At 38.4% G+C, this 23,253-nt stretch overlaps 2 protein-coding genes across 2 annotated transcripts in view; one reads left to right on the top strand and one right to left on the bottom strand.

Moving 5' to 3' along the window:
* Window positions 1-2,197: 2,197 nt before the first annotated feature.
* On the bottom strand, window positions 2,198-4,286 carry LOC123385139. The gene is made up of 3 exons (XM_045056720.1): window positions 3,786-4,286; window positions 3,030-3,693; window positions 2,198-2,709 (listed from the first exon to the last, which is right to left on the bottom strand). Exons 1-3 carry the CDS (start codon window positions 4,284-4,286, stop codon window positions 2,597-2,599), a joined length of 1,278 nt encoding a protein of 425 aa, XP_044912655.1. The 3' UTR covers window positions 2,198-2,596.
* GALNTL6 (polypeptide N-acetylgalactosaminyltransferase like 6) overlaps window positions 3,097-23,253 on the top strand; it is a 1,205,642-nt gene continuing 1,185,485 nt past the window's right edge. Inside the window, exons 1-3 of the mRNA XM_003984859.6 lie at window positions 3,097-3,230; window positions 3,701-4,052; window positions 4,445-4,754. Of these exons, the coding sequence (XP_003984908.1) occupies window positions 4,617-4,754 (138 nt within the window). The 5' untranslated portion in view covers window positions 3,097-3,230; window positions 3,701-4,052; window positions 4,445-4,616. The remainder of the gene's footprint in view (window positions 3,231-3,700; window positions 4,053-4,444; window positions 4,755-23,253) is intronic.

Raw genomic sequence — 23,253 nt, 5'->3', positions numbered from 1 at the left:
ACTGAGAGTTTATATGCCATAAAGTGAAGATCTTGTCTGAGAAACAACCTTCTTTTCTTTTAGCATTTGTCCCTTTTTAATTTGCACATTTAACTGCAAACACCGTTAACTCCCTTGTAGTGCTGAAAATTCCATAGGAGTGTTCATCTTGGTATCCTTTGCCCAATAGCACTTGCATATATATAGAAATTGACCCAGGGTTTATGGTGAGTATTCTCAGCAAGGATAGAAACTGGGTATTAACATTTTGATACTGAGGTTGGCTTTTACTTCTTTTTATTGTGTAGTGGCACTATCTAATCTGGTTAGGCCTTTTTTAGGAGTTCCTTCCTCTATGTGGGTTAAAGATGGCCGCACACTCTTCATCACATCACTCACTGAGATGTCAATTTGATCTGCATACTGTCACTACACCCCCTCCAGAGAACCTGGGATGGTCCTGGGACTATTGCAAAAGTGAGGTGGTGCCAATTCTTGGCCTTTAAGAGGGCTTGGCAGTTTTTGTGTTCTCCCTCTTGGCACACAGATTCTTGGGATGTTCGTTTTTGGATCCCAGCCACCATGCTGTGAGAAGCTCAGGCTATGTAGAGGGGCCATGCAGAGGAGAACTGTTAAGCTCCAAGGACCGTCCCAGATGATCTTCTGGCTGACAGTGCCACATGCCACCCACCTGAGGGGGCCATCCTAGCCCAGGGCGATCTAACCCCCAGGACCCAGCAAATATCACTCAAAGCAGAACTACCTATGTGAGCTCACTCGAATGCACAGAATCGGGAGAGAGAATGAAATAGTTTTTTTAAGCCATCAAATTTTGGAGTAGAGCTATAACTAAAGCAATAGCCTTCTGCCTCTTTCCAATTTCTTCCAAGTGGCTTTATATTACATTTTCAACTAGACTCTAAATTATTCAAGGTCACAGATATTGCTCCATTTCTTCCTACGTGTCCCTGTAGCTGTTAACTCATTGCTAGGCACATGGGACTCAGATTACCCGACATTCCCATTAGAATCAGAACAAAATGGAGAAACAAACAGGGGTAAAAAGTGGCCTTTGAATATAAGACAAATTTTAAAAACATAAGGGTTTTGACGAAACCAACATTAGTAACTAATGTAAAGAGTATGGCTCTCTATATATACATATTACTCTGGATTACCTGAACAAAGGAATTAACTGTTATTTTGTGTGTGTGTGTGTGTGTGTGTGTGTGTGTGTGTGTGTGTGTTGTTTGTAAACTGAACCTAAAAGATCAATTTTAGTTAGAAGCATTGTCCTCTGTTGGAAATTTGTATGTGGAATTGTAAAAGAAGACCAGCTGGAAGGGAAATTATAATGTTTCAAATAAATAAATAATAAATAAATGGAAGAAAAAGCAACAGTGATTGTTTGGAGCTACACAGTCCAAGGAGTGAACATAATAATTTTCTCCTTCTAGTTTTTGCCATGTATTCTGCATGTACTTGATGTGGGAAGTTATTATACCCATTCACGGAAACTAACAATATTCTGGGAGTGTGTACAGTTTGCAAGACCATTTGCTAGTGCAACAAAAATAAAGCACATTTCAAGTCAGAATCTGGGATTTAGCAAACAGAATGACAGTATGTCTATTTGTGATCCAGGGCTGCTTTTTTTTTTTTTTTTTTTTTAAGGTATGAAGAAAACATTATTTAAAATGTGAAGGATTTTTTTTTAGTTTATATTTAGTTTATATTTAGTTTATATTTAGTTTATATTTTAGTTTACTTTTGAGTACTTTTATTTCATAATTGTTAATAACTTTAACTTTAATTAATTGTTAAATAAGGCAGAAAATATCCAATATACTTAACTAAATCTCCAAAAATCTTTCCTTGAAGACCAAGCACTCCAGTAAAATCTCTCCAGGCTACATGGCTTCTCAGAATTCATATTAATATGCTTCAGAACTCCACTTGCTAAGAGAGAAAAAGGTTAGAAAATAATGCAGAATACAAAAGGCAGTGTGTGTGTGTGTGTGTGTGTGTGTGTGTGTGTGCGCGCGCGCGCGCGCGCGCATGTAAGGGTGGTGAAGAATTAAGCCCCTTGCTCTCTGGATTCTTGCATTTGTGTAAAACTGAAGGGTAATTGGTCTTTACATAAAGGACATATTTAAAACCACTTATTAAATGTGTTTATGTACTCTTTTGAAATGCAAGTGATTCACAAAGACAAATATTGCAGCACAAAGCTTTATTCATGCAGTCATACTGCCAACATATATTGTTCAAATACATTTTAAAATTATGTGAGGAGTTGAAGGCATAACTCTTCACCCTCACATCAGTGTCTTTCTCAAGTGAGAAAGGGATAGAGAGAGTGGAAGTGGGAGGCAGAGGGAGGGGGTGGAGAACAGAGAGGGAGCGCGCGAGAGAGATGAAGAAGCGAGGAAGGAAAGAAGAGAGAAAATACCAAAAAGCCGTTTTAGGGCCCACAGTCTCATCCATCCCAAGTATGTGGGCATCACATCTAGCTGGTAACAAAGAGCTGGCCATGGCGTTTCTTTTTGGTTCGAGACAAGGCTGATACAGGGGGCACTACATGCATGCATGTCGCCTCAGCTAAGCCCCCATTCCTTCAGGAGTTACGAGCTCTGGACCCCAAGAGTGGCCGGTGCACGTTGCTAGGCACGCAGGTGTCTTGCGGAGGCTGCCCAGGTTCGTCGTGCGCGCTCAGGGGCGTTGGTGCATCTATACGTTGGGGAGAGGGAGGAGTCCCTTCTGCCAGAGGCTTACCTCGATCCCCACATTTTCCGGTTATCATGGGAGGAGTGTGCGAGGTCAGAGGGACAGGTAGCCCTTGCAGTGATTAAGCGCGCTCGGTGCGGAGGAGGAGGGCGGGGCAGGAGCGGGGTGGCACTGCCAAATCTTAACGGGGCCCCGGGTGTTTGCAGACCCAAGTATAGCGCCCTGGGTCTCCACGGAGTCGCTCCAGAAGCTGCCGCCTGAGAACCCCGAACCTCAGCTCCGCGTCGCTTGGGAATCCTCTTCCTCCTCTCCCCACCGCGTACCTGGCCTGAGCGGCGGGACACGTGCCCAGGAAGCCCCTCTCGGCGGGACCGGCCCCTCCAGGGTTCGCCTCTGCCTCCTGCTGCCGCCGCCGCCGCCGCGTCCCGGCTCGCTGCGCTCCCGCCCGCACCATGGACGAATCGGGGTAAACCCGCGAGCGCCGGCGACTTCTCCTCCGGAGTCTCTGGCCTGGCACCTCTGGGGTGAGATGAGTGGGGGAGCTGGTATCTCTGCCGGTGTGAGGTCGGCCCGAGTAGCCCAGGGCGAGCAAGAGCGGCTCCGCGGAGGCTGGGAGCCGCCAGTCCGCGTCCCGCGGCGTCTTCGCCCTCCTCTTCTTGCCCGCGCCAGGGTTTGTTTATATAGGATCTGGAAGCTGGGCGGAATTGCCCACCCCCTGCCGGCGGCCCGCCCTCCCCTCCCGGGCTCGGGCTCCCGCACGTGGTCGGCACCGGCAGCGTCTCGGAGGAAGGCAGGCGCCAGCGAGCGCGGAGCGGCCAGCCCGGAGCTAGCGCGGCGCTGCTTCGCCTGCGGCTCGCCCTCCCCGGCGCCCTCGCCCACCGCCCGGCCCGGCGCGGCGCAGACTCGGCTTCGCCGGCCTCCGTCCCCTTCGCGGGAGGGGACGCGCAAAACACCGCCCTTCAGGTGCTCGTGATGTTTCTCTGGGTTCTTTCAGTTGCCGGAAAAGAATGGTAACATGAACAGCGGAGCGTGAGAGCGTCACGCGGGAAGGGGAAGAGATTGATGGGCAGAGCGCTCACTTCGCGGAAGAGCACGTTCCCGGGGCTGCGCGAGGCGAAGCGGCGCGGCGCCTCCACTCCCTGGCTGGACTCCGCTGACATCTGTAGCCTCCCTTCCAGCGGGCTCCCCGCTCGCCAGCCGCCGCCTGCCGAGGACAGTTGAGACCGCGCGTGAGCATCCAGGAGTTTGTGGACCTCCATCCGAACAGGAGTTGTGTTCCGGAGTCCCTGGATCCGCGTGGAGCCCGCCAGCACGCTGGCTTCGGAGGGAGTTGAACTTGAGTTCAGGTGGGTTACCCTAGGGGGAGCACAGCAGGAGGTGTTCGGGGAAGATGAGGAAGGTGATGTTCCAATGTCAAAAGCGGACACTTTTCTACCTGACGCTTGCTGGGGCTGAGCCGCTTCCTCCCACGCAGTTCCCGCTACTGACCCGCTCTTCCCCAACCCTCCCTCACTAAGGGAGGGGAAACACCAAAACTCCTGTGTTCTTACGTATCTAGCATGCCGTATATAGACTTTCATAATTTAGGATTATGTGTGCAATCATCCTGTTTACTCCATTGCTTTATATTAAGGGAGGCTTAATGATTTCCTCAGTCAAGTCATTTACTTCTAAGCCAATAGATAATGCCTTCGTCATAGTTTTCTGGGGGGAAAGTAACTGTGCGTTTGTTCTGCAGATGCCCAACTCCCTCTGAATCGTGCAGACTGGTGCTGAGCACGCAACAAAAGTTTTTAGCTTCTCCTCAGTTTCTGGTGCTTCGCAGGGGAGAGGAAAGGACTTTGGCATTAAACACAAGAACCAGTCAGGGAGCCATCTCCTTTAACTTTTCTTCTCTGTTATCATTTGCAATGAAGAGGAAACAGAAGAGATTTCTGCAGATGACTTTGTTATTCATGGTGGCTTTAATTTTCCTGCCCAATATTGGTCTCTGGTCTCTGTACAAGGATAAGCACCTGGTGAAATCTACAGAACCCGGGGAGCAGCAGGTAAGTGCCATCTGGAGAAAGATCACAGGAGGATTGGTAAGGCGTGCAACTCGCGGGGACACAAGGAAGCAAGCGTGGGGTCGCCTTGGCTTTTCTCCCAAGTCTTTGCAGAGCTGATATTACAAGACTAGAGACTTTGGGATTCAAGTAAGTAGTCTTAAGATCGCAACCAATGACATGGGTGAAATGTAAAATGAACTAGAAAAGAAGGCCAAGAGAGGTCAACAGGAAGACAGGCTTTCTCACTTGGTCTTTGCGTTGATTTTGAGGTGGATGAAAGGGAACTGCTAATTTGTGGGATGTGAAAGTGGGTTTGGTACAAGTTCAGTCACAGGGGTTTGTTGCTGCTTTTCATCTGGTTTGGGTATCTATATTAAAGTGAACCGGGCTAATTAAATCATTAAACTTGTGAAGTAGGTCTCAAAAAACAAGCTACAATTTTCTGTATTTTTGGTTATAGTTTTTGCTTAGCAACAGCTTTTTACTCTGTGGAAACTTAAAGTCTCTGTTTTTTCTCCTCTGTTGCTAAGGTGGTGGGTTTGGGTATACAGGCAGAGTTATTAAGTGTCCGTTCAGTTTTACAACCTGGTGATAACACTTTGTTGCTAAAAGCTTTCCTTCACATCTGAAACACCGCGGTGGTATGCTTTGTTTTTACACAGAATGCAGTCTGTTAGTATGTGCATCACTCATGACTTAACAGTGATCAAAATAACTATCTTTTCAGTGAGTAATAATGCAAAATAACCTTTACAAAATGTTAATAAGTAATATTGTTGAATCTCTTGTTTATCAAATATAACAGCTTCTGTCATTAAACTTTTAACAATAGAATGCAGCCTTCTCTGTGGTTTTGATGCAACACTTTTTAAAGTAGTCTTAATGGATCACCTCAGAATATTAATATTCTTAATTTCAGGGGGCATCACCCATGTACACTATGTACCTTCCACATATACAGTGTGTTTAAATTAAAGTACATTGTGGACAATAGCAATATATAAATGGTAATTAAATATTGGTTCTTATACTTAACAAAGTTTAATCTTTTGCACAGTGAGTGGTTAGTTGTGAAATACGTGGAAGTAATCTGATTTTTCATTTTGACACGTACTCATTACCAGTCTTTAAACTTTAAAGGTAACTAGTTGTCTGTGGACTTTTGGTGGATTGGAATTTTGAGGAAAAATGTTGACATGTTTTCATTTAGTGGTCGATCTGTATCATCCCTTCTATATGGATATAACTTTGATTTGAAGTATATTGTTTTGTTATTGCAGTGGAAAAAAAGAAGATGGGCACTTTGAATGTGAAACTTTTTTTTTATATTTAGATCACTTTTTTTCTCCATTCCTTGATATGAAACAAGATTCTATTAATGTCAGTAATTAATACCTATTATGTGAAATTTCTATTTCAAAATAGTTAAACTAACAAAAGCAAAATGATTTTTCCCTGAATTTTGCTAACTCAATTAACAATAACCAGCTGAAGTATTTGCTGTATAGCTAACATAAAACACTAATTAATCTTATTAATGAGATCTTTACAACTTTCACACTGGCTCTTACTGATTTTGACTCTTAATGAGAAATGTGTCCAATGGCATTAAAAAATGAAATATGCCAAATCAACTCTCTGACTTATAATTTCCAAAGGGGTTTCCTTGTTTCTGGTTCTTCTGTGATACTTAATGATATTAGGTAATACTTACTATTAGGTAATGATACTTAATATTAGGTAATAAATTAATGAGTGTGAAAGGCATAGGGTGGCAAGAGAAGGGGCTCTTTCTCAAAGTTTCCTATACTGCGTGGTTAAATAACTGATGCGTATCTGGTGACATTCCAGTTTAACCATCCCATGTGAAAGTTTTGAAACCGAGAATAAAGATAGACAGTAACATGCCATAAAATGAATGTCAGTCACATACTTTAGTAGTATTTAACCTGAGAGTTTTAAAAAGTAATATTTCCTTATAGAAACAAAATTTAAAAGGTAGAAATCATCACTTACTGAAAGAAATCATTGTAAATCAGAAAAAGATAGGCTTTTCTTGGTTTTATTCCATTATTAAGTATAATTGGAAAGAAAATTAGGATAGTTGACATCATTCTACAAGTATTGGATAAGTAAGAGTTAAGTCATATGTATGTATATGTGATATGTATATATACACACTCGACCAAATAAAAAGTGACTTGCAGTGATGAATTAACATGGGTAATATTGTGAAATAATATTTTGCTAATGTATCTATAAATCAATGTTACTAAGTCCGCCAAACACCCAGGTTTCCAACTGAAGCATGTAATTTGACTATTGGGTAATGTGTTATTTAAATTTAGCAATTTGTTCTAAAAAGACTATTTCATGGTTAATTGCTAAAATGTTCTTCAAAAGCCATCTTTTACTATATTTATCACTAAGTTGTAAAATCATGAGGGTAGGGATAATGTGCTGATTGAGGCATTGACAGCAGTAAGTACTGAAGCTATTCAAAACAAGTCACGTGCCCACGTGAGCAGTCTATTTTTAAAGCACTTATGCGTAAAACAGCAGTTCTGGTTCTAACTGTGATGTGCTGGTCACGAGAACTGAAAACCTTTACTGTTTTAAATAGTTTAATTATTACAATGACCTGCAGGGAAATAATTTATGGGAATTGAAAATCATAGGATGGCTAATACTTTTTAAATTCTTCTAATTTGTGTTTTATCAGAGCACATCACTAACGGTTTGTCTATGCAGTATGAAATGTATTTATAAGATAAACTGAGACAAAGTGAGGGTAAACAGAAAATGCTGATAGAAACTATATATAATTTTCATGCTAAACTAAAGTTTAGTACTTTCCACATTTTTTCTCAGTTTTATACTATTACAAGTTAATTGTATTTATTGTCATTTCACGCTTAGAATAATATTTAGGATAATTCCCATAATAGTTGAACATTGGCTCCATCTATGGTGTGGAAAAGAGAAAAAATACAAAATAATTCCCAGATTATTCCTCTAAAAGTTTTTTTTTTTTCTCTTTTCTCTCACATGACCAAAGGGGATTGAAAAAATAATGTCAATAAGGCAATAATTAAAATGTGGGTTTTATTGTTTGGGCTCTGCAAAGTTGGAATCAAGTTACTGAAATTAATTTTTATGCTTTTGACTTTTTTAAGGTTTTAGAAAAGTTTAAAAATATATTGTGGTTTTGGTTTATATTTATCAATAATGATTGTCGTGTTATTTTCAGTTGAATTGTCACTTTTTTGCTGTTATTGGGATGATAGAATTATTTCTTTTATTTTCTTTAGAAATACATACATTTATTAAAAATAATCTATTGATAATGCATATGATATTTAGTTGAGGATGATTGTCATATGATTAATGTGTAGTAATTTTTCATTTCACTTTTTTCTTAAAATTTGAATTGCGACTCTTCTCTGGTTTCAGCTGCATTTAAATTAAAGTTATATATTTAGATCATAATTAAGCTGTGCATTAGGGTGATACATAGAACAAAACAATGTTTTAGAGCAAAACTACTTCATCCAGCATTGTGCCTTTCTTCCTAATTGCTTATACAATAATAAGTAAAAAAAAAAAATACCCCCAAAACACTTTTTTTTCCCAAATACATTAAAAAGTTTAATTAAAAAAGTAGCTGTAATTTAGCAACAAAGTTACAGATAATATGACTTGCAGAAATAATACAAGAATGTTCAGAATATGAAAAAGATCTTGCAATATTTTTGTAAATTATTTTTGAAATTAAACAACTAGAGTCAGAATTCCTGAATTTTAAAGCAGAATTTTTTTCAGAATTATTCAGAATGATTTTAGAAACTTATGTTTGCCCTAGATTTTTTTTACCACATTGAAAAATAAAACCAAAACCAAAAACTAGATGCTCAAGTCACTTTTAAACTATGGAACCTTCTCATTTCTTGTACTTCAGAATCCCAGGTGGTGAAATAGGGCTAATCATGCTTGCCACTTCAGGTAATGTGAAGTCCTGAGCTCACATCCTGGGCATGGAAAGTACTGTGTGGTAATATTTTGTTTGTAGTCAGAGCCACATGTAAGTTGTCCATGACAGATGTGGGACTTCACCTTCATTAAAAAACAAACAACAAAACAAAACAAAACCTCTCCTGAAAGATTGCTCAGCATCTTTGACCAACTCTTCTAATGTTAATTTGCACCACACTTCGAGGGGATTCTTTCTTTTGGCTAAGAACATCCTTTTTTCCTGTGGCATTTTAAACCTGTTGTATGATGTGAAGATGTCAGATAATTGATAGTGTATGCAGGTTACCTTGCTTTCCTTTGTCATGCTGATCACTAAAGCTGTAGAGTGTGTCTGTGTTTCTTTTCCAGCAAACACCTCAGATATTGGAAGAGCTAACTAAGGACAGGCGAGAAAATTTAAGGTTTTCCGTCTTCCTGCACTCAGGATTCTCAATACACTAGATATAAAATGATGCATTAGTTTGAGCCACACTGCTCTTAATTAGCGAAAATGTAGTGTTTTAAATTAGGATTTTAAAGGACCTTTTCTTGAATTTATGGAAAATCCATTCTGACTCGCTACAGGATCGCACCACACAGACCACTGTAACAAGTGTCTTAATTATTTGCTGTGACCTCGTAGATCGCAACATGATTAGTTCATCACCTTGCCTCCTGGGAGACTGTGTGAAACACAGTCTTCTGTTCACAATCTGGTAAAAAATTAGATAGGTTTTTCTCTTGTTCATTGCTGTGTTGGATAAGTTGTGCAGAATCAATTAGCCTCTTGTAAATTTATTTTTTTTTATTTTTTTTAATTCTATAAAAGAAACCAAGTCAAGAGTGGAATGTAGGGAAAAGGGTTTGGGTGCTTAAGTAGCATATAGAAGAGAATTGAGGTGTTTTTCTTTTTTTTTTTTTAAAGTTTCGTCAGGAGTGGCCACCACCTTTAGGGAAATTTGCAACTGTGTCTCTGCTTGTAACATTTGTATACAGATCAAAGTCAGCTAAGGTACATCAAGAATAACCTAAAGGAGCGGACACAGATTAAATTCAGAAAAGACCTCAGGCAGGTGTAAGTAGGGTCTGGAAGCCCACGAGGTTGTGCTTTGTCTCAGCAGTTACTCATTTCTCATTTGCTTGGCTTACTGATGATGAAGAGGTGAACACTGGATACTTTCGATTCTTTTTTTTCTTTAATTTTTTTTAAACTTTATTTATTTTTGAGAGAGAGAGCGCGAGCGGGGGGGCGGGGGCGGGGAGGAACAGAAAGAGGGAGACAGAATCTGAAGCAGGCTTCAGGCTCCGAGGCTGACAGCACAGAGGCTCACTCGGAGCTGGAACTCACAAACCGTGAGATCATGACCAGAGCCAAAGTCGGACACTTAACCGACTGAGCCGTCCTGGCGCCCCTGGATACTTTTAATTCTTAAAACTGTCTGACAGGACCATGTTGTTCTTCTCTTTACTTCATGTTCACATGTATTTACACAAGTACCTTTACAGAATCAAAGGTGCAAATGTGCCACGAAATAGGAGGTTCTCAGGATGATAGTAAAGGTAAAGACATACTCATAAACTGGATACTTGTTCTCCATATGAAGCTAACAATTCCTAAATTATCTCAATGTAGTTGTAATTCTTGAAGGGACGATGACAACAACAACAACAAAATAAAAATTATTGTTCCACTGAGGATATATAGACACACACATACTTATATGTATACTGGGTTTATTTAAGGGTTGTAAAGAAGACACAGGGCATCCACGAATGTTCAAGAACATGCTTACCACCACTATTCCTCACTAATATGCTGATGTCTGTTACTATCAAACTCCAGCTTGGGTGGCCAGAAGGAGGGTGAAAAAAGAAAGGTGTATTTAGGGCTAAAGGCAAATCACATGAATGTTTTCTCCAACTCTTCTACTTCTAGTGTGATGGGGGGAAATGTGGGCTGGAGTAGCCATACTTTCAAAGTATTCATTTCACTTATTCATTTAGCAACACATATCCACATACATTGCCTCACTTATAAGGAAAAAAAATCCCCCCAACTGCTTCATTTTCTGCAGTTTTTTCACTTACTTTTGTAGCTTTAAGCTTTTTCCATTGCTTTGAATCCATAAGAAAGCTGTTAGTCAACCGAGTTGGAAGCATCATTTAAATCATTATCAGTATAATGCTAGGAAGGCATGGAGAGAAATAAAGAAAATGCCTCTGTGTCTAGAAGTACTTACATTTGTTTTGCAAGTGTGACACTCATAGCAAGGATTTAGCCTGGTTAGAGTTGCATGGATTATAAACAGGGTGATCTGTTTGGTATCTGGTAATAGAATCAACCCTGTCATGGGTGCCATAGAGGATGGCCGTGGCTCTCAGCTGTCTGGTGCAAGGAGTGCTGGTGTCTCGATGAGGGCTGAGAAGGCTAATTTTAAATTTATTGCTCAATTACTCATGGAATGTTATTTTCAGTACTCGAAGTCTAGAAAGCCAGAGACGGGGAATTTTATTACAAATCATTTTGAACTGTTTTATCATAATAAAAATGAACGCATCGTCAGGGCCGCCACCCAAGTTTGAGTAAGTTGGGCTTTCCTTTTCCCATATTTTTGGCATATCTCCTCAGCAAAAGAATCCAACTGAACTTAATTTTAGGAGAAATATCAGAATTTCCGTACTGGCTTGTTCTTCTTCAATACGTAAGGACAGTGGCTCCGGCACCGAATTGTCAGCGTTCAGATTCTGGTTCCAGCACTTCGCCCTTGGTGGGCTTCAGCGTCACTGATCTTCTCCAAATCAGTTTTCTCTGAAGTCAACTGGGAATGACAGTACTTTTCTTGCAGTGTTACAGTGAGGACCAATGCTTAGTATCTGGAACAGCAGGCAATAAGGGTTAATGAATATAGATTATTGTTATACATAGTGTGATCATTTATAAGCAATCATTGCCTTTAGCAAGGAAATTAGTGTTTGTTCAACAAATATTTACAGATGGTTTTTCTTCTCAAGGTGATGTTAAGAGAGCACAGCAGCACAATGAATATGGTACAGGACTGTCATTGATGTGTTAAATCTGGAAAGGAGGGACTGTTCCCATGAATAAGGTCTAGAAAATAAAAGGGCTTTTTCTTTGTAATTTTTTTGTTCCAATGCTTAAGGACAGGTTGTTAATTTTATTTTTCATATAATCATTTATTGCAAAAAATGACTCAATTTTTTGGTATATTGCATTCAAAGTTATTAAAAAATTGAAGCATTTAATAGAAGAGATTTTTGTCAGTAATAATTCTTTGTAGTGACCCCTTTCATTTCCCATAACAGATAAAGCCCATGCCTCACGTCGAGACATTTTGTTTTCTCTACATTAATTACAAACAAGAATCAGAGAGCTACTTTTGTTGTTTAAATCTTGGTCATGAGAGAGATTGAATTATTCTGAAGAAAAAAGAATTAAAAGAATAGAAACTATCAAAATCATGAAGCCACTGTACAGAATTTATCATTCCCTTCGGTGGAATTAGGAGACACAGAGAAAGCATATTGTATGTGCCTGTTTTTAATTTTCTAAATAGAAAATCAGTCAGGTAAAATTTATAATCATGAAACAAAGAAACGAGCACCAAATGGTAGAATTTTCTGTATGTTTCACGGGCATGTAGAGAAGGGAGAGAATGATATGGTTGGTCTCTGAACCCACTAGACAGGGCTTCATTCCTATAGGAGTAGAATACAGACCTGCATCTTTTTACCAAAATTAGACAGGGTTGGGATGAGGCTGAGGGAAAGGCAGATACTTCAGTTTCTAATGTTGGGCTCACCACTTCCCAAAGTATATCATCTTGGGCAAGTCACTTAACATTATTGAACCTCAGGACTTCATATGTTAACACAGATATTATCTCATAAAAACATGGCAGAGAAAACCAATTGGATTAATATATGTAAATTGCCTGATGCATAGTAAATACTCAAGGGAAGCTAAACAAACAGCGTTGCTACCTTTTTCTCAGTTTTTAGGATATTCATTGAAAGTAGTGAGTAAGCTTAATATTGGGCACACCCAGTAAAAATATAATAAAATATAAAAACATATCCCTGTTAATTTATCATTGATAAAATAGATGTTTATTGGCTATGTGCACGATACTGTGCTACTCCCTGTGGAAAGTAAGTGATTAAGAGATAAATCTGTTTTCAATTACCTTACAATCTGCTATTAAGAAAAGGCATGCACACACCCATAATTTAGGGATGGATTAAATTGTTTTATAAGAAATATATGTTTCAGTTATATATAGTTTAGAAGACATAGAGAAATGTCAGTTATTGTGTGATATTTATGTGGTCCTGATTGTTTCCTGCACATTTACTGATTTAATCTTTCAACAATTCATTGAGATAGGTCCTTCTGAATGGCTCAATACACAGTTACATAAGGCACAAAGAATTTGAGTCTGTGCACTCTGGATTCATAAAAAGAAAAATGATGAACAGTGTTAACAGTCACATAATTTAAGGCAAGTGAGGACTTTGAAGAAGTGACTGGGATTGATAGTCCCTGATACTGTCTTCATTGTAGTTACACACAATGATAGAGGTAGGAACAAAATTGTAAATGGTTAAATGAAAACACTAAGCATACAACTAAAATATTTTATAGGACAGAGAATAAGTATGTTTGGGGCTAGCATTGATACAAACAGCTGAATGTAGGGTCCTGGTTGACAGCAAACAAGAGAAGCCAGAAGAAGGCTGATGCCGTGGGAGGGTGAGGGGCCAGTCCCCAAGGACAATGAAGATAGATGAAAACAGAGCAGAAGGAGAGAAGCTGAAAAGGTTGTTAGGATCTGAAAGGTAAATGTAGAGCCTGTGCTTGTTATAGTTTGGCAGAGAAGTCTGAGATTTTTCCTATTACAAGTATCCTGCTAATTTGGAAAAGTAATTGAACATTTGTGAAATGTTCTGCAAAGTGTGAAAGGGTATAATATAGATACATATCTATAATATCTAGATAGATGATAGTTAATTAGATGTTTATCATAGTATATGTAATCCTATAATAAAGATCGAAGACTATAATACTGAATGGGAATGTCAAGAAACCGCGTAGCTGCCTGGTCAATAAGGCAGCCGTGCACCTGTCAAAATAAATGCAGGCAATGAACAGATGTGCAAAGCAAAATAAAAAAAAGCAATTGGTTAAGAATACATAGTGGGATGGGGCAGTGGAGGAATATTTATAACAAGGATAAGGAGATAGTGGTATTCAATTGCCAAGAATTTCAAGATAGTAGATGAATAATAAAAGTAATGAAATCATTATGATCCAAACATTAGAGTACAAGCAAGAATAAAAGACAACATATTAATAATGAAAGTTAAAGCAACATTTATTTATAATTTCTTACCATGTGCCAGACACCATGTTAAGCTGTTCTTAAATAGTCACAGCAAATTCATGATACATGGAATATTACTATCCTATAGGCAAAAGTGAAGAGAGTTTTCAAAATTTGTGAAGGTCTTACAGTGATTATTCTATTAATATTGAAGTGTTGGACTGTCTAGGATTTACCATGTAATGTAACTACATTGGACACATCCTGGACCATAGCAACACAAGAAAGTATATATTAACTCAGCAATGTAAGGAAATATACACAGCGGCTAAGGGCTTGGATATGAGAGCCAGGCTCCCTGGTTTCAATTCCAACTCTGTTATTTGCTACCTGGGACAAGTTGCTTATCTTTTCTGGATCTTAGATTTGCCATTTCTAAGATGGGTATAAAAAGTAGTACCTATTTGATTGAATCGATATATGGGTTAAATAGGTCAATGTGCTCAAAATGTTTGGGAAACTGGATTGCACATAGCAAGCCATTTTTGTATTAGCTATTATTATCTTTTAGAATTCTAGGGAATTGAGATGAGATAAAAAAGAAGGAAAAGTATGTTCTTACACACCATTTCTTTCGTAGACCCATCATGAGGGTATATAAAAATCTGCATTAAAAAATGTTCAGAGTATCTTTAACTTCTTTAACTTCTTTTCTTGTGTGTGTGTGTGTGTGTGTGTGTGTGTGTTGTTTGTTTGTTTTACTTATAGTAGCCCATATGGAAATAATATAGCACTTAGTTTAAAAGTTTTTCTAACTTGAAGCAAGGGCTCACATAGTCATACATGTCAGAAGCAAACTAAATTTCAACAGAGAATTTAGTTCTTTCCCGCATATGCAATCAGCACCAATGCTGTTATGGTGACCTTTCCCCTCATATTTTTTTTTTTTTTGTGTGTGTGCTGTTTTCTTCACATGGTGTTGATTTCTCAATGTGTATTTTGCCCTCAAGGGATAAAAACTATCTTATAAATTATGTCATTAAGTCTGAACTTCCATAAAGGATTATCTAAAAATGTCTTCAGGGCTGAATAGTTTATTTTATTATTTTATATAACTTGAATTTTAACATTATTGTCCTGGTTGCTTCTGAATGATGCTGTTTGAGCCCGGAGTAGAGAACTTGACAAAGGAAATGCTATCTCACTCCTAGTGCATCAGAGAAAAGAACTGGTTGAAAAGACAGAGGAATAGAAAGCTGTAGAAAACTCCGTGGTGAGGGGAGGTGAAAATGCTCTCATTCCCTAGCTGAGTGAACTTTATTATTTATTTAGGTGGCCTAACAGAAGGGTGTCAGATTAACAACTATGTAATGGGATTGTTTCCCCCTCTTGACTTCTACAGAAACTTCCAATTTTTCTTTCACCAACTGAAGGAAATTACATTTTCTGCATGATCCTTAGCATTTTTAGGCAGAGATCTTGAGTCCTAATATATGAAATATGGAGGGAAAGATAAGCATCAGAGAGGCCAAAGGGATACTATTCAAGGACGGGTAGAAATACAAACTACTTCATCATGTTGCCCCCCTCTTCCCTCCTTTTTTTCTGCTCAGAGCCCATTGTCCTCCCTTTTTCCTTTAACATTTTCCTTAAAGAAAAATTTCAAGTGGAAATCGATTTGATCAGTTATTGGCCCTACGAATAGACGAAAGACTTCAAACTCGAAAAGCTTGAGTCTTTTGCAGTATATTTAAAAAAAAAAAGGTTCTATTGAACCTAACTGCATTTTCAATTATTGAAATGTGTATGATGTGAGAAATAGTTTTTAGCTCAAGGCTTCTGCTGTTGATCTGTGTTGCTGTCGTTTTGTTTGTAATCCTGGGAGCTGACACCTCATTTCATACTGTGCCATCAGAAGGTAAACATTGCTTAGTTGTGTCACCTCAAGGGAGACGATCTTGCGTAAGTTAAAAATAAAAACTTGCACAATGAAGCCAAAACCACTAGTAGTGAATCTCTCTATGCTTTCCCACTCGCACTTTTTCCCATTTTCTAAAGCTGCTTTTCCCAACCTTCTCGTCTGTTGTCAAATCTCCCTTGCCACCACCTCTGTTATCATGCTCCGTAGATAGTCTGGCCTCATTCTTCACTGACAGCATAGTATTTTCATACTAGGAGAACCAAGACTTCATGCCATAAAATCAGGAAAATTACTTGCAGTTATTTCCCAGGTCTCTACTTGCCTCCTGTTACTGTGGAAAAATGCCCCTTGTTTTAGGATACATAAGGACTGTTTACCCAGACTGTAGACCACAACATTTTGTTAGGAATTTCACATTGACTTGTTGTGTTTTTGTTTTGTTCTTTTTTTCTCATTCACTGATTTTTAGTCTTTTCCTTTCTGATCCATCCTTCACATCAATATGTAAACTTTCTCAGATTTCTCTCACTATTGGAGGAGTGCAGGGAGCAAGAGAAAAGCATAGACATCACCCCCCTGCCACACACCCCTTTAACTACTGCCTTGTGTCTCTCCTCTTAACCACAAAACTTGATGCATCTCCTTCCTGACTTTCTGCTTCTGTGTACCTTGGGCTGATTCCAACTCCTCTAATCTGCAGTAGCTCCTATCCGGCCTTGTCGCTGCTAGTTAATTCCAGAAACACTTCTCATTAGTCATACTACTTGATAGAGTTTAACTAAACTCTCCTACCTGATACAATCAGAGTAAGGAGACTTAAAAGAGAGAAGAGGTTGGAAAAAGCAGCTTTGGGAAACAAGCAAGAAGGCTGAATAGGAACACGTACACTGATTCTATACTGGTACTTTAGGCTTCACCGTGCAAACTCCCCTTTTAATTCTTCTATCCCCAGGGTCCCTCCCAGCCATCACCCGTGCACAGTCACATTGACCAGTGTCTTTATAGACTCCTACTTCTTTTCCTTAAAATGCTATTTTCTTGGGGTTCTCTGCAGTTACATCTTGTCTGCATTCTTGGCAGAGGGGTGTGTGGGAAGGGACAATTCACCCAGCCCCTCGTAATTGCACCTATTGAATTTAAATGGATGGCTCCCAAATTACTATGTCTAATTTGCCTTTACCTCTATGCACATGATCCACACTCCACACACCAATCTGAAATCTAGAAACATGTTTTAAGCCTTAAATGTCTGCAATGAAACCCATCTTTTCTCTTCCACTCCCTGAATTGGCTCTCCCTGTGTGTTTCTTATCTAAATGAAGTACACCATCATCTATTCGGGTTTTCAGTACAGTTGGTAACTTCATTATGTTTCCTCTCAAATTCAGTTGATCTAAGCATTAGCAATTCTTCCTAAAACATCTCTCTTGAACTCATCCACATCTCTTGATGCCCATTGCCACCGCACTGGTTGGGACGAACCAGCATGAACACTTCACTGGATTTCTGGGAAAGACCCCCAACCTGATACTCCTGCCTCCAGCGTGTCCTCCAGTCCACACTCAGAGCATCCAGATTTTTTATCCCAGTGCCTAACTGGACAGACCATGGCCGTTTGTCAGTCTGTTCATTGGTTTCCCATTTCTTTGGGTTAAAGTTGAAATTCTTTAATATGGCTTTACTGTGTTAAACTCTCCTTGATGAACCCAACTGCTCACTACTTTACTGCCAAGATTCCCTGTGCTCCAGACACTCTGAATTTCTCTCTCATTCCTTAGAATATCATGTTCTCTCCACTGTGGGAATTTGCATGTAGTTTATCTTCAGTCTTACCTGGGTAATTTCTACTTTTCTTCAGATTCTTTCTGGGAAACTTCCCCTGATCGCTCAAGCTTGAGTTGGGTACCTTACCTGAGTGTTTCCTAAGAAAAACTTTCCTTTTCTGCCCTTATAATGAAACTTATCAGTCTGTATGTTAACTACCTGATTAAGTCGTTTATTCACCATTAATCATTAAATTTTCTGAGCTTAGTAATAGGTCATCTGGTGCCCTCCTCCCCACAAAAAGTTTGTCCATGTACTGATTCCTTGAACTTGTGAATGTTACTTTATTTGGAGGAAGAATTTTGTAGATGTAATTAATTGAAGGATCTTGAGCTACATTTTGGATTTTCCTTTTAGGCCCTAAATCCAGTGACAAGCATCCATATAAAAGACACACAACATGATGGTGGTGGCAGGGGAGGGGGGGGGAGGGATTTGATGAACAGAAGAGAAGGTATAGGCAGAAGAAGGAGGTGCAATGTGAAGATGGAGGCGGAGATTGGAATGATGAAGGGTAAGCCAAGCAGTTTGAAGAGGCAAAGCAGTAATGAGCCTCCAGAGATAACGTGGCCCTGGCAACACCTTGATTTGGGATTTCTGGCCTCCAGATCTGTGAGAGAATAAATTCCTGTTGTTGTAAGTCACCTCATTTTTGGTGATTTGTTACGGCAGCCCCAGAAAGCTAATACAATTAGAAATTGTCTGAGGGTGCCTGCGTGGCTCAGTTGGTTAAGCGTCCTACTTCAGCTCAGGTCATGATCTCACGGTTTGTGAGTTCGAGCCTTGCGTTGGGCTCTGTGCTGACAGCTCGGAGCCTGGAACCTGCTTCGGATTCTGTGTCTCCTTCTCTGTCTGCCCCTCCCCAACTTGTGTGCTGTCTCTCAAAAAATAAATAAATGTAAATTTAAAAAAATAAAAAAAATTGTCTTTCTCTGCATTTTAATTCCAGTGCCTAGCATTACCTGGCCACATATTAGACATTCAATAAATATTTCTTGAAAGAATTAGGAGTGATAGATACAAGTTGTTTTCTACATATTAAACTTACATGAGCTGAAATATTATTTTCTTTAATATCTTAATGTTTATTTTTGAGAGAGAGAGAGAGAGAGAGAGAGAGAGAGAGAGAGAAAGAGAAAGAGAGGCAGAGAGAGGAGGAGACACAGAATCCCACGCAGGCTCCAGGCTCTGAGCTGTAAGCACAAAGTCCCACATGGGGCTCAAATTCACAACCTGCGAGATCATGACTTGAGCCGAAGTCAGATGCTTAACTGAGCCACCCAGTCACCCCGAGCTGAAGTATATTAATACAAAGTCACCCCGAGCTGAAGTATATTAATACATATTAGATAATGCACAACCCATTGTGTATGCTTAAATATCACATATGTATTATCAAACAACTGTGAATATAAAAAGGTAAACTGTTGTCATTATCATGAATTAAGGTTCTATTTGCATGTGTTTGTTCTGTCAGTCTTTTTCTGGCTATAAATACGCTGTTTTGTCAAGACTTGACTGATCCTGAGACTGAAAATCACAATTAGATTTCATCAAACATGTAGATATCTGAGACACTATAGAAGCCATGTATAGTTTCAGTAACTTTAATGAAAAGAATGGTCACCTTTGAGTGAGCTGGTAAGATAAACAACAAAATATAATAATTGAGTGTGCTCTTTCTCCAATTATGGTAACACCTACAGTATAACTTACACTTATAAAATGTTTGCACACAAGGTATGTCTACATTAAAATAACTACTGTGACAATTTAGGAAAGACTTTTTAAGAAAATTTTACTAATTTGTACAAAAGCTTGTAGTTAATTAATACAACCTACAAGGGAGCACTAAGCAGCATACTTCATTTTAAAAGTCATTTTGGAAGTGTAGATTGATATATTTCAAGGAGTTTAATTTGAATGCTTCAGATCTTAAGACTTCTGTTAGTGTGATTGTGTAACACAGGTCCTCATTATTACAGCCCCCCTCTTTTGAAAATGTCTACCTTGATTTACCTGTGTTCATTTTAATTAGCAGTTGTCTAGCAGGGGTGGGGAAGCAGGGAGAGGGAGGGAGGAAATTCAAGGGTAAACTTATGAAAGAGATTAGGGAAAAATCTAAGAGCTAGAAAAGATATGACAGGGTTTATTTGGTAGAGACATATTTAATGCAGTGTCTTGGGGGAAATCTCTTACTGTTCTGATAATTAAATAGCATTGTGTTTGATGAGATGGTTCCAAAAAGCTCTTCATGATGCTAAATTGCTTCAAGCACATTAATTATATTTCCTCTTGTTTGCACTAGTATTATGGTCAGCTTTGGATTTTGAACTTTTCATTCTGACATTTCTATCTACTAGTCACCTAACTTTGACCTTCTTTCATTTCAGATGCTTTTGTGTTTGTCTTAATAGTGTATTAAAGTGATTTTCAATATAAGAAGGTTTATCAACTGTATTCAGCTTTAAAAATATATGCAGAAATATCAGAGGGAGTTGTCTAGATCAGGTCTTCTCCCTTAATATCATCAGTTCAGTGGCATCTGTTATTCAAAATGCCATTTAAAATGTTGTATAGTTGGACAAAGATAACACATGATATTACACATTGACTTCTGTCATAATATTTAAACAATTTTTAGGCTCATAAAACAATTTTTTAGGCTCTGTCACCTAACAAAAATATGTCCATGGATGTTATGTTGATCATTATGAGAAAATAATGTGCATACAATTTTAAGCAACTTGTTTGACTTGAACACTAAAGAAGTACTTTTCCTGTTTGCAACACTTTATATGATTTTACATTGGTTCTGTTAGTATCTGCAATAACATATTTCTACTTATTTGAGACACATTCTGTCATTGTCGAGATCTTGTAGTGATGTATTTACTCTAAATGATGCATCAGTATCTTTCATGTAGATATATACAAATATTATTTTTTGTGGTATTTTTAGATGGGAAAAGTTTCATTTTCATTTTACTGATGCAATGTGTAGATTCTGGTGAAAATTTTCTTAAGTAATAAATTTTAAAAACATTTTAATCCAAGTATGGCAATCAAATGTTTGCCATAGATACCTGGCCTTTTTAAATGTAAGATAGTAGTTTGTGTTTGTTTACCAGAGTCTTCTCATCCTCTTTATTATGTTTTGCAACCCCGTCTTTAAGTTGGGTAGGTTATTCCTTTTAAATTATGCTTATCTTATGAATCAACTTATTTAGTTTCTTATCTTTTTCTTTGCTGATTTTCATTTACTTACCTATGACTGATATTTAATAGTGTTTTCCCTTCTTTCCAGTGTGATATTGATTATATGGACAAGTGCATGTATATGTATTTTCACATATATATTATATGTATGTGAATTTTGCCATTGTCAGGATTGATGGACATTTGAGTACTTTGTGAGAAAGTTTTGAATATTTTCATTTCTCATTTTAGCATGTGTCATTTTGTTGCCTGGTTTATTAGGTTTGAGTAAATATAAAAATTTGAGTCTTGACTCTCAAAAACATCACTTGAGAATAGTGAATAAGAATGATTTTTTATGGGGCACCTGGGTGACTCAGTCGGTTAAGCGTCCGACTTCAGCTCAGGTCATGATCTCACAGTCCGTGAGTTAGAGCCTCGCGTCAGGCTCTGTGCTGGCAGCTCAGAGCCTGGAGCCTGCTTCAGATTCTGTGTCTCCCTCTCTCTCTGGCCCTCCCCCGTTCATGCTCTGTCTCTCTCTGTCTCAAAAAAAAACATTAAAAAAAATAATAAAAATAAATAAATAAATAAAAAGAATGATTTTTTTTTCTTTTTTACCATGGGCCCAGAAGAGAGTGTCATAAAGTTAAAGCATGAAAGTTAAGTAGGTCTCTGCCTTACCTGGTGGTGAATATTTGAGGCTGACATATGAGTACTTCTAGGCAAACATAAACATGAGGCAAGATTTCTGAGTTCTACCACCATCAAAACAAAATGTTTAAGAACACTTTATCCTCATTACAATACACATCCTCAAAGTTACAGAGTTGGGGTTTACTTTTCAGTTTTTAAGGTTGCCCTAAACTTTCACTTTAATCACTGTGGAATGCTATGGGGCGGTTCATATCTGATTTAGATGATTCTCTCCTAAAGCCTTTTCTATAAAGCCTGATGAGTAGTGTGTTGAGCAGTATTAAGAGTAGTTGAATGCACAGAAACAGTATGTGAAATCTGGGGTGTGATATGAAAGACAGTTTTCCTTTTTGTATGGGTGTGAAGTAGAGCGTAAATTATTTATCGCAGGGTGCAACGGATCCATGAAGAATTGGTATGGAGGGGTGACTGATATTTTTTATGAATTTATGTTCCATTTATTAAAAAATATTAAAAGTACTTATTGCTAATAATGTTATACATGAATGAATTCTTGGAGCTTTCAAATATCTTGTTCCAATTTTAATTAATTTGTTAAATATATATTGCATTTAGTTAGAATTTGATGAGCTGCCTAATGTTAAGCACACAATAGACTTAGAAGAAAAATAGTTCTATTCTGCCATAAACTACTTCAATACCAGGTTAAAATCTTAACTGTTTTGAGACTTTATCAATTTCTTTTCTTTTCTTTTTTTTTTTAAATTTTTTATGTTTGAGACAGAGACAGAACATGAACGGGGGAGGGTCAGAGAGAGAGGGAGACCACAGAATCCGAAACAGGCTCCAGGCTCCGAGCTGTCAGCACAGAATGTGACGCGGGGCTCGAACTCACAAACTGTGAGATCATGACCTTAGCTGAAGCCGGATGCTTAACCGACTGAGCCACCCAGGTGCCCCTATCACTTTCTTTTTTTTATAGTGGTTTCTGCATATTTTCACTTGCAGTCTTTTTTTTTTTTTTTGCTTTAAGCACATTGTCATATTTTAAATGTTAGATAAATTTTGTGCATATACAATGGTAAGGAGGAATTTTATTTTCCGCTCATCAACTACTGTTGAAAAAAATATTAGGTTTTTATATTTTACAATAAGAATTATTATTCTGTTTTATTTTAAATCCAGTGTAGCTAACATACAGTGTTATATTTGTTCCAAATATACAATATCATGATACAACAATTCTGTACATCACTCAGAGCTCATCAAGATAAGTGTACTCTTAATCCCTATCACCTATTTCACCCATCCCCCCACCCGCCTCCCCTATGCTAACCATCTCTTTGTTGTTTATATGAAAAGTGGTTTTTGATTTATCTTGTATTTTCCTCCTTTGTTCATTTGTTTCTTAAATTCCACATATGAGTGAAATCATGTGGTATTTGTCTTTCTCTGATTGGCTTATTTTGCTTAGCATTATATCTTTAGATCCATCCATGTTGCTTCAAATGGAAAGATTTCATTTTTTGATGGCTGAGTAATATTGTAG

This window comes from Felis catus, chromosome B1, assembly GCF_018350175.1.
Source record: "Felis catus isolate Fca126 chromosome B1, F.catus_Fca126_mat1.0, whole genome shotgun sequence".
Lineage (NCBI taxonomy): Eukaryota > Metazoa > Chordata > Mammalia > Carnivora > Felidae > Felis > Felis catus.
The sequence above is the reverse complement of the archived record's forward strand: the minus strand, read 5'-3'. Positions and strand labels throughout refer to the sequence as shown.

Excerpts from the sequence above, each read along its gene's own strand:
- LOC123385139 (XM_045056720.1), bottom strand. The coding sequence starts at position 4,286 with ATGAAAGTCTATATACGGCATGCTAGATACGTAAGAACACAGGAGTTT. Across the intron at positions 3,694-3,785 it reads GGAACGTGCTCTTCCGCGAA|AACCCAGAGAAACATCACGA; the intron begins GTGAGCGCTCTG and ends GGCAACTGAAAG. Across the intron at positions 2,710-3,029 it reads TGTCCCGCCGCTCAGGCCAG|ATGCACCAACGCCCCTGAGC; the intron begins GTACGCGGTGGG and ends CCCAACGTATAG.